Source organism: Crinia signifera, chromosome 7, assembly GCF_055691185.1.
Source record: "Crinia signifera chromosome 7, ASM5569118v1, whole genome shotgun sequence".
NCBI classification, from domain to species: Eukaryota; Metazoa; Chordata; class Amphibia; order Anura; family Myobatrachidae; genus Crinia; species Crinia signifera.
The window spans coordinates 103768490-103780889 of record NC_139223.1 but is presented as its reverse complement, the minus strand read 5'-3'; the positions used below and the strand labels follow the sequence as shown (position 1 = coordinate 103780889).

General features: G+C 41.6%; 1 protein-coding gene across 2 annotated transcripts in view; it reads right to left on the bottom strand.

The window, feature by feature from the left end:
- Positions 1-12400, bottom strand: part of FBXL18 (F-box and leucine rich repeat protein 18) — an 87043-nt gene that overhangs the window by 31750 nt on the left and 42893 nt on the right. Inside the window, exons 3-4 of one of the 2 annotated variants that reach the window (XM_083153572.1) lie at positions 10212-10301; positions 2188-3740 (exon numbers count right to left, since the gene is read on the bottom strand). In XM_083153572.1, the coding sequence (XP_083009698.1) occupies positions 2188-3716 (1529 nt within the window). In that variant the 5' untranslated portion in view covers positions 3717-3740; positions 10212-10301. The remainder of the gene's footprint in view (positions 1-2187; positions 3741-10211; positions 10302-12400) is intronic. The other variant, XM_083153571.1, reaches the window with a different exon arrangement.

Genomic DNA, 12400 nt, shown 5'->3' with positions numbered 1-12400 from the left:
ATATTTAGATTTTTTTAGTTTTATTTCTTTTTTCATTACATATGAGGGGGGGCTCATTTAATATTCACTGCGCTGGGTCCCACTCATTACATATGCACGGAACGGGACCAGCTCCGCGCTCCCAGCACTTCCCCGCCAGCTCGATCTCCTCCCTGACTGCAGTTTCATTCAGGTGCTTTGTCTCCCCGCCAGCCATCCTTCTCCTCTGCCATCCCCCCTGCTGCTGTGTGCAGTGTGTGGCACTGGCAGGGAGACTGCCATCCCCCTGCCTTCCGTCGTCCTCCCTGCTGTGTGCGGTGCTGGCAGGGAGGCTGCCATCCCCCTGCCTTCTGCCATCCTCCCTGCTGTGTGCGGCGTGCGCCGGTTTAGAACATTTTCGCCGTCAGGGGCAGCGAGCACCTGACGAGTTGAATAGGGTGAGAGGGAGTGCTGGCCGCAGACAGAAAGGACGTTGGAAGCATGGAGAATCCAAAACTGGGTACGCTGCCGTGCGCTCGCCAGAGCATTGAATACTACCCAAATGTGCATCAATGTGCACCTGTTTCCTATACAATGTGTGTGTGTCAGTGTGCCTCTGGTGTCTGTGTACCCCTGGTCCCTGTGCAATATATGTGTGTCAGTAGCAGCCACCCCACACTGCAGCGAAGTGTGTCTAAGCCTGGCTGACTGACTGCAGTATTGACACTATGGCCATTGCTTTTTTTGGGGCATAACACACATAGGCGACATAGCAATTCAGAGGTGCCAAACTTATATCTTGCCCCCCTCAACCTAGAAACGTTCTGGCACCCCTTGATGTTGCTCATTTATCCTGCCTTCTGTATAAGTTCACACCAACACCACTGAAATTTGCTTTTGAACAGCAGTTTCTGCATATTTTAAAATATAATAAATATTCCCCAAAATATCTTTAGTAATGACAGATATTGGCAAAGGTAACATTCTCTCGACCCTGACAGGAAGTAATAAACTATATTGTGTAATATATATATATATATATATAGATTCTGGCAGTGGTCCGGCACTCCTGCTTCCAGGTTTTTTGGTGCTCCGGTGCTTGCAGCGTAGTAGCAAATAGTATATTGGTGGGGTGTGCTGCAGCACAATAACGGAGACTGAACAACAAGGTTAGAAGTAAAAAAGTTTACTTGGTGACATCAAGCATCTCAGTGCCGACGTTTCGGGGTCCCGTGTGCCCCGTTTTCAAGGAGGATAGAGATACGGTATCTCTATCCTCCTTGAAAACGGGGCACACGGGACCCCGAAACGTCGGCACTGAGATGCTTGATGTCACCAAGTAAACTTTTTTACTTCTAACCTTGTTGTTCAGTCTCCGTTATTGTGCTGCAGCACACCCCACCAATATACTATATATATATATATATATATATATATATATATATATATATATATATATAGTTAATATATTGACTTATACTTTTATACAGTATAGTAATAAGAAGTCCTCAAAATGCAGTAGCTCACTTTAACTGCAACACCCACATTACAAAGCAAAAATAATGTGGCTTTTCTAGAAAGGATGTGGTTTTATAGAGAAGGAACACATGATTAACACATTACTGAAATAAACAAGAGAGAAGGAAAACAAGATTGAGGGGGGGGGGGGGGGGGAGGGGGGATTAAATAAGCTGCATTAATAGCAGTTTTGTGGACACCCTAATACCCCTTTCACATCGCAGCTAATTACCGGGTACAAGCCGGTTTGACCCGGAAATTAGTGCAACGTGAAAGGGGTTACCGTGTCCCGAAAACTGGTAGCATCACGGCAATAAGAACCGGTAAGAAAGAAGAGTTCTTATCGGTTCGGTGCCGTGTTGCTTGGCGTTGTGAACAGGTTAAACGTGTCGAGCGTCCCGTTTCCCATTCACACTATAGAGGAGGCAGCGCTTGGAGCAACGCTAGCTCTAATCGCTGCCTCCTCTCCCACCCCCATGACATGTCGACTGCCCGCCATGCCCCTGGATGAAGTCAGCGGACTGGCAATAATGTCGGTTCGCTGTGGGGATGCGAACATCCCAAAATGCAGGTTCGGGCCGGGACTGAACCGTTTCAAATTCCCGGTGCAAACCTTCATTTTGTGATGTGAAAGCAGCATAACAGTAGTGCAGCTGAATTACAAGTCATTGCTACAGAGAACAGTTTAAAAAAAAAAAAAAAACCTCTTACCTCAGATCTTTTAAATATCTGCAGTGTGTCAACATCTCACATAGAGAGGTCATGAACATAACTTTTCCCATCATGCCAATATTTGCTATCGATAGTGTACGAAGTTGTTGGCAGCATATGCCTATGTTCACCAGACCAGAGCCTGAATGTATTCCTGGCAACTGTGCTAGTGTAAGGTCGTGCAGAAAATGTAACTGACCAATTGCTGCCACATCAGCGTCTGTTACTGTATGTGACCGCTTACAAGGTGGGTACGTATTACGTATTGCTGGATCATTTCGGGGCATGACTGAATAGAAATTAGAACCAATCAGTTCCAAGTGTTCCAGAGCTGGGGTTTCTTTTAGTAGTTTCCAGAAGACAGAGTGTTTAAATATATCCTGCTCATCTGAAATCATTGAATAAGTCTTTACACCAACCCGTACTTTTTTAGCAAGTGCAAGATAGGCAGGGCTGGAAGTAGGAGGTCCTGGGTACTGATGAGCATTTTTTTCTACAGTTCTAGTGGTATCTGCTATAGAACATACTGGCAAAGATAGCGAACGTAAGTGCTTAAGTTGTGCAAGACTCTCACAGAGATGTCTTCCAGTATTCTCTGAACTGTGGTGGTGTGCAGATGAAATATTGAAATGTGCAAGATATGGACAGGCAGATATTAATGTGTCTAAAACAGAAAAATCTATATCATCTTCTTGCTTTTTGAAAGGCAAGTTAGGCATAAAGCATAAGGCACAACCTCTCAAGTTTAAACTGACCAGGCTTTTACAGTCTTTTCCACAATTTAAAATGTTCTGTGTAAGCTGATCACCTGAAATCATGCAGCGACTAAAATTGAAATAGGATGGGCAGCTAAACTTCATGTGCTTAAGTAACGGTGATCCATTGAGCCAAGATTTAGGCAACTGGAATGCCTCCAATGATACATTCTTTGCCATTGAGTCAAGCAGATTTTGGGTAGCTCTGTTCCCTGCTAAAGTTCCTGGAACAGATATAAGAAAAGCTCTAAGATTTTCGGGGGTCCGATCACTTAGAACAGCCAAGTACAATCTGACCACCTCCTCGTTTATGTAGCCAGGAGCAAGGCGAGCATAAAAGAGCTTCAAATTTTGATAATGGGGCACATTACTTTCTCCCACCATCAGCTGACCAGACATAACTGTCCCTTCACGAGTTCTTTCCAAGGCTTCAAAGTAAAGCAGCAGTTTTTCTAGACTAGTGCAGCAGGGCACCACTCCATAGGATGGAACAAACAGTGTCTGTTTCAATTCTCGTAAATTACTTAGGGTTGCTCTGCATTCACTACTCAACTGTCCTGCATCAAAGCCTTCATTGATATCAACAGATAATGAGCGTAGATGTTGAAGATTCGAAAGGATCTTTGAAAGTCGCAGGGAAGTTACAGAACAGCCAGCCATATCCAATTTAACAAGTTTCTTACACCTTGCAACCATGTCCACTGTAGATGATGACAACCAGTAGCAATCACTTATATCCAGCTCACAAATCTCTCGAAATATCACTTTTAGCATCTGCTTAACTTGTTCGTCACTGGCCTGAAATTAAAGAACAGCACAGTAGAAGTTTTTTTAAATATCGGAGCACAAACATACAGTATTTTAAGTGTAAGTTTATTAGGAACAAAATATTTTAATATGTTATACATGTACTAGTATTGTGCATTATTTTTCTCATTATAAATATTTATTCCTCAATATTCAGCATTTTGCAGTGCTATCTAAAATTCAGTCACAATGTTAGAGGAACCACCTTTTTTTTTCTTTTTAAATAGAGTAATTTTTATTGAAGGATAAAGAAATATTTCATACAGATAACCATCAAGCAAAGAAAATGACTAAAAAGTCAAGCGCAGTTTGTAGTTTAGGCATCCATCATACAAAAATATGACATGAAGCCTGTTTGCAGTGTTTACATGCCTAAAAATAAACAATGAGGTGAAGAATCTGTATACGATTGTAATTCTTGTCAATAAAAAACAAACAAAAATATATTCGTTTTTCTTGTAACAGGAAAAAAAACAACAACTTACAACTAAGGTGCCCATACACGTTACAATTATTGTATACAATATCGGATCTCATCACATCTTGGTTTTGCGATGAAATGAGATCTAGTACAAAAAGTATGTGCAGCAAAATCGCAAAACCGAGATGAGATGCGATATTGTATACAATATTGTATACAATAATTGTAACGTGTATGGGCACCTTCAATAATCACTAACCAAATACAACTAAAAATTGGGTCGTGGTGCCATCAAGAAAGCAAGCTGCAGGAAGCAGCACTTAACTTACATAACTATGTCATCAGGAGTAACTGCAGATTAAGAAGTAGGAAGTTAGAATAAAGAAAGAATAAATAGAGGGGTCAGGGGTGGAGTGTACAGAGTTCAGACATGGAGACCAGATCTTATCAAATTTAGAGCTGGTGTTATTTTGCGTATATATACAAAAGTTCAGTGTAACTACCAGCAGCCATCCACAGCTTTGCAATGCAGTCTTTGGCCAGGGTGCAAATATTATGAACATATACATTTTCCCATCTGGATAGAGCGTTAGTGCCCTCTAGCCCCAGAACACATAATTGTGACGTGAGTAACCCCAAGGCATCCCGGTATACTCCAGAACCGAACCAACCCGAGACCAAAAGGCCTGTATACTAGGGCACTTCCACAGAAGGTGCCAGAAAGATGTGTACTTGGGGCAATTTTCAGAATGTCTGTTCACAAATTTAACTAGTCTAACTGGGGTTATATAAGTAATTTGGAAAATAAAAAAATTGTTGAAACCAAATGGACCTTGTGACAGTGTGTGGATAGTCCATAGCCACAAAAAAGAGAAAATTTATGGATGGACTTTATGCGCTAAACCTTCGCTGAGGGATATGAAGGAGAGTGGGGGTCACTAGTCACTAGTCCATAGCCAGTTTCCCAATTCTCTTTGCTAATTGGGCCTAAATCACCTTCCCATTTTACATGGAGACGAGAGAGTGGGTCAGTGTAGTATTCAGAAAGGAGATACAGATAGGCAAAGCAGATCATTTTTACACTACCCAATTTAAGTAGAAAAGTCTTAACAGGGAATGGACAAAGTGTAGGCAGTGAGTCCTTAAACGGAGTCTTTAAGGCATGTCTCAGTTGAAGGAAATGATAAAAATATGAAGTAGGCAAATTGAAGTTTTCTCGTAATTGCTGGAAGGACTTCAATGTACTATAAGAATATAAGCGGGACAGTAATGTTACATAAGACTTGAGTTCAGGGAGCCATTAGGAGTACCAGAGGCGAGTGCCCGGGTACAAATCATCAAACTGAGGGCAGTGAAACGCGTAGGTGCAATTCCTAGTGACCTCAGATCCAGCTCACACCCACTGCTAGCTATACCCATCACTTTTGGTGAGAGTGGACGCAATCAGAATCCACAGAGGGACTTTATCCGCTCCATTCTGGAATTGACAAAGCTCACAGGCTCTAACAACTGACCCACCCATCGACTCCGTGGCAAAAAAGAAAATTTGGGGGTACGCCACCTCCAAAAGGCCCGGCTACAAATTGGGGTTCAAGGATTCAGTGCTATTTGAGCATCAGCTTTCCACTTATACCTGGATTACAAATTTGTCCCTCTCAAGTGTGGTTCCACAAACCCACCACGGAAAATTCCATATACTGGCTCTCTGGATGCTACTTGAGTGACTATTGATCTGAATGTTACTATTTTATTTCATTTTTTTATGTATTTTAGTGATTTATGTATTGCATTGTAATGTAAAATATTCACAAAAACACAAAAATGATTCCCGCACCAGTCTCTTATATTCGTGGGACAGTCACATCTCCTCTAATATAAATGTTTGATAGGAAAGTTTCCTTTAATTCCTTATATATTCTTTTGAGGAGGTGCTACCTACTACTTAAGTAAAGACACACATTTATAACAAGAAAGGTAAGTAATAATGTAGGTGCACTGACAGTCACAATATCTGTTTCTAAGATTTAACTTTTATTATTTATTCATTAAAAAGGTGAAATATTAAAATATGAAAGAAATAAAGAAAGAAATGTAGAATTTTAAAGAAATAAAGAAAGAAATGTAGGATGCCCTGAGGAAGCTTGGTGAAACGGTCGTTGGCTAGCAATGACCACAGCTCTCCATCCCTCCGTTTCCTAATGTGTTTAATATGTTGTATAAATGAAATACTTTGTGATGTGTAATGTAGTAAAAGGCCGAGCAGAATAGATATTTATAGCGTGGTATTCGGCTAACAGTAGCCGTATCATAACCTCCCCACAGAAATTAGCAGTGTGCTGTCGGCAGACGGTAGCTGACTGACAGCCTCCGTGCAGTCCGGCTAACAGTAACTGATTCACAGCCGCCGTGTAGATATTAGCGGCGCGCTGTCCGGCAGAAGGTAGCTGAATGACAGCCTCCGTATAGCCCGGCTAACAGTAACTGATTTGCAGCCTCCGCACAGATATTAGCGACGCGCTGTCCGACAGACGGTAGCTGATTTACAGCCTCCGTGCAGCCCGTGATACACAGCGCTGGTCTGATATTTAAAACAGACAGTGGCGGCAGGAGTATACTAACTGGCTGATTCGAGCCGACTCCTAGCCTCTGTGTCACTGGCATAATATATGTGATAATACCTCAAGTAAAGTGGATACACATAATGTGCTTTAAACAACACGGACAGCGGTAACGCAATGCATATAACCGCAGGCTTTTGAACCTAATACAGACAGACACCCCCGTTACTTGAGCTGAGTTATATGACCACTGTACATATAACATCATTATCTGATATAGCTAAACGATCTAATACAAGACCTGTATAATAACAGGCAGTGTGTGATCTAACAGAGTGCAGTAGCTGACAGTTGAAATATCTGTGTTTGTGGAATATATGAGTGGGAATAAAGTGATTGTATATCTACCCATTAATTCCATATAATCCACAACACCTAAATCTAGTGCTGAACATTGTCAGTGACATAATACACTCTATATAGCCATAACTTTTCTAAGCAGAACACCAATCAGACCCCCGTTTGGTATATGAGCTGGGTTACGTGACTGTTGGATATAGCACAAATACCAGATATAGCTCAATGTCTGTATACTGTAATGAATTGTTAAATACAAATAACATTTGAATTTTGTTTGGCTTTAGAGAATATGCAGTAACAGCTGATCAATGTATACACAGCGTCTGCTTGATATATGAATCTGGGATAGGGAGTTCACTGAATTTGTATTGCCTATGTGCAACCGGTGATACTAAACCCTAAATACTCAGCACCATAATATACAGCTCAGTGGGCATAAACAGTGTATATGAATATACTGTCAGCAACACAGCACTCTGTGAGTCACAGCGCACCCGGGAGAAAATTGTACAGACTTTCTTGTGTATATGAGCTGGGTTATATGACTGCCCACTATGCAGCATTTATACCAGATATAGCTCAGAGTCTGGAAATTAAAACATAAATGGTGTTTGACTTTGGAATAATACCTATACTTGTCGGATGCATGGATAAAAAACAGCATACCTATAAACTCCTGCCGGCCTGCTGGATATAATTTAATACCGCTGACGGAATAGTACAGCGGCACAATATACAAAACTATACCTCTCTCTGCAACATTTTGACAGAGCCTGTCTGCAGAAATAAGAGAGGACAGGTTGCTATATTGAATCACAACTGAATAATAGCTCTATTTACACATCAGCTTTATATTCGAACTCCATATAAGAAAGACTACAAACGTCAGGACCTTATGTGTAAGGATTTACTGAATAAACAGGAATGGATACACATTGATAGGAACCTGCACTGTAACATAGGATTTTGATACATTAGTGCAACAATTTAGGAGTTCGCAACAGTAGCACAAATATCTCTCCCAAACTACAAGAGAAAGTGCTAAAATATAAACATATAGGAAACCCACAGGGATAATAAGAACCCTGTAAAAACTAAGGCCCCATACACACCAGAAAGATTAGCTCACGATTAGGGCTAATTTCGACCGTTGTAACGACGGTTGTGCATGCATTGTGGGTCAATCGTTCGTTTTTCACTCACAATCAGGATCGTTTGCGACGGGATGCGCGCTCCCGTCACGTCGTGTGTCGCATTGGAGATTTTGCCTCCTGCAGCAGAATCTCCAATCCGACCGCAGGTCGGGTGCTGATTGTATGCACATCTGAAGCACATTGTGTGTGCTCCCGTCGTACGGACCGTCGTTCCAATCCGGCTTGTTTATAAAGACACTCCCACCGCAGATTTACTAACGATCCGCACATCCGACGGTCGTACGACCATCGTTACCGATGTCGGATCGTTAGCTAATCGTGTGCACCAGGGAACATGATCGTTCCCTAGTCGTTTACCGGCAGCGGGAGAGCGCACCAGGAAAGTGCACGCCAAATCGGTAGCCGATCGTTAGACGATCCTGGTCGTTCTGGTGTGTATGGGGCCTTAGGTTGGGGAGCAGTGGTCATTGATATTTTAAAATTCTACATTTCTTTCTTTCTTTCATATTTTAATATTTCACCTTTTTAATGAATAAATAATAAAAGTTAAATCTTAGAAACAGATATTGTGACTGTCAGTGCACCTACATTATTACTTACCTTTCTTGTTATAAATGTAATGTAAAATATTGTATGATTAAAACCCCTTTTCTGTTCACACCTGACCACTCCCACACTTCTTTTTAATTCATTAATTTAACTCCATTTCATCCAAACCATAGCGCAATCTACCACTTCCATTTGTTTTGTATATTGTATTGGGGCCGACTCCCCCTTTTTCATATTTCTGCTTTAACCTAGCACACTCACACTTAAGCGCCTTAAGTAGATAGATCTTTAGATCTCTTTCTCTAGTCCTCAAAACACTCAGTGCCTGTTAGCCTGGAAAATGATAGAGATAGAGAAGATTGGGAGATATTACCACTCAGTAAAACCTACATGGGCAAAAAGCCAGGGTGGTAACAGTGGACAAAGAGCCAGTATTCTGTAGCCATAGTTTAAATTAGAGTACTTTGAGCGGCATAATAATAATAATAATAATAATAATAATAATAATAGTAATAATAATAATAATAATAATAATAATAATAATAATAATAAAAAAGGTGAAAATTAAGAAGCCCCAAATCACCATTTGTTCTGTTTCAGGTAAGAGTACCAGATGAATTCTAGAGTGCCCATGAGCCCAAATTAAATAGGACAAGACGCTATTCAATTTTCTAAAAAATTAAATGTAGAATATATACTAGGGACTGTAGGAGGACATAAAGAATTGTGGGCAGGAATATAATTTTGACAAGATCAACTGTAGTGTACACCTTGATTTAGATTTACTTATAATTCCATAAATGGATCAAGATTTAAGGGAATAAATCCGATGGGACATTCATGATTTGAATACCCAAATTGGTTAGTCCAACATAAAGGAAGGGCAATCTTAGGGGCAGTGGGTGGGAGGGGGCAGTAACTGGCATTATAAATTATTTGGTCCAATTTATGCAAAGGCCGGCGTATTTGCTAAAGGCATCGATCACCTGTAAAAGGGCATAAACGCAGCATAATATCACTGGAACAGTAATGAATCGTCCGCTTAAGGGCAATCTTGTCTGATCTGGGACCAGTGTTTATACCTATTATGTCGAGGAGTGATCTAATAACACATGTTAGAGACACAATGGCGATGGCAAATAATGTTGGGGCGAGAGGGCACCCTTGTCTAGTGCCGCAAAATAGTGAAAAGGGGGAGGAAATGTACCCATTTACCGAGATCATGGCAATTGGTAAATTAGCTTGGTCCATTTTATAAAGTTAGGACCAAATCCCATATATCGCATGACTTCCCTGAGGTACAGCCATTCTACACGATCAAAAGCTTTGGCCACGTCCAAAAAGACCAAAACTGAGGGGAGAGCATGCAGGGCCTGAACTATAGTATATAGCAGTCATAAATTAATAGAGGTTGACTTACCAGGCATAAAGCCAGATTGGGTTGGGTGAATTAGGGTGGTAATAACAGAGTTGAGTCTTAAAGCCAATATATTTGCCAGGATCTCGGAGTCTGTGGGAATAAGGGATAATCGGTTTATATGACTCTGGGAGTTAGGGATTTTAACGGGTTTTGGAAGCACGACAATGATGGCCTCAGACATGGAAGGATGGTGGCTATTTTCTGCCAACAAATCTAAAGTATGTAACAAATGCAAAGTATGTAACATATCACCACCTTTGCTCCTATATTTCTTTGTACAGTTTAATAGCAAGTCCGCCACAAGCAAATTGCCGCACACACCTAATCAACCGTCGCAGGAACTTCCAAAAAAAAGTACAGGCCTCAGGGGTAAGTCAGGGGTAAGTTTAGGGACTGTAATGGTGGACGAATAGTGGCAAAGTTCCTGATCCTGAGTCCAAGCGGTAATTATATAAATCACTGAAATAGGAGAGAAACGTCTGTACAATTTCAGGTGTTGTGTAAACAGTGATGGTGGCAATATGGTGTGTAATGATGGAACCCTGACAGTCATAGAGCACTAGATGAGCTAAATACCATGTCTATCCGACAGTATCTAAATAGTACTGGCTTGAAACATAAGAGACCAGCAGTTTTTGTCCAATACAGATAGAGCCATCCTCATCTAGCCCTCTAATAGGATTAAGGGCCTTATTTTGGTTCATTCTTTCCTTCTTAGATGGGCAAAACCATGTGCACTGCAGGTGGGGCAGGTGTTACTTGTGCAGAGAGAATTAGATTTGGGTGGGGTTTTTAGAAGTGAGATCTATATTGCAGTGTAAAAATAAAGCAGTCAGTATTTTCCCTGCACAGAAACAAAATTACTTACCCAAATCTAATTCTCTCTGCACATGTTACATCTGCCCCCCCTGCAGTGCACATGGTTTTGTCCATCTAAGAAGGATTTTGTCAGAAAGAATTAACCAAAATAAGGCCCTAAGTGAGCCAGAGCTGTTGGGACTTAATCCTATGCTAATCCCTTGATGTATTGTTCTATGTATTGTTTTGCATCTGAGAACAATAGGCCTATCCAGAGATGGCTAGTTAAAGAAGGCTCCATCTGTAAATGAGTCAACCAGGCCGACCAGGCTAACATCCAACGGGTTTTGGTAGTAGGTATAACATCTTTGAAATATTTTAACTCCAGATCACAAAATTCAGCTTCCGGAGTGTTCTTGATGCATCTAGACAGTTTAAGGGTGGCTCTATTTATTTATTATTTTATTGGTACTTTTGTAGTTTCACGCGGCAGTTACGTAGTCAGCGTAGCGTCCCTGTCAGAATCAGTGTAGTAAAAAACGTAGATCTTATCTCCCTTTGGCCTGGAGATAAGATCTACATTTTTTACTACGCTGATTTTATCTCCGGTTCTGCGCTCCCTTTGGCCCAGGTAACAGGTCTGTATAAATACTGTTATGGTTTTAGTGTCTTGTTATCTCCTGATGAAGAACCATTAAAGTTCGAAACGTAGAGTGATCCCTGCTATCCTGTGTATTTCTTGGAGAGTGCCGCCACCTCGACAGCGGCGGCACTCGAACAAAATAAGCAATACAGGAGCCAGCAGAACGCGTTATTGTTTTGACAGTTGCCATGATGACTAGCGTCTCTGGCGCCTGTCCCCTGTGGTTAGTGTGCGGTGCGGGGTGATGTCATTGTGAAGCGCCCTCCGAGCGGCTGGCTGGCATGTGGTGCGCAATGATGTCATCTTCAGATGACCTCCCTGCCCGGGATGGTGCGCTGCCGCTCAGCCACATGGGATGGCCTCTCCCATTAGAGTAGCTGGGATAGATATTGAATCAGACGAACCAGTGACGGTGAAGTCCCTGTGCCAGGTCTTCTCTGCATTCCAGGCAGAGATGGCCAAAGACTTGAAATTCGCCATACGAGAAGTCAAAACAGAACATAAAATGGAGGAGCTAGTCACCTCCCATAATGACCTCATAACCTCTTACGACTGTCAACAAGAGATTCTCCAATTTAAAACCAAGCTTACAGATCTGGAAGACAGGTCCAGACGTAACAATATTAAAATCAGAGGCATCCCTGGCTCAGTAGCCAACTCAGAGTTGGAGGACTATGTATGCACCCTATTCTGCAAACTTCTCCCTACTGCAGACCCCAAAGATCTCTAAATCGACCTTATTCACCAC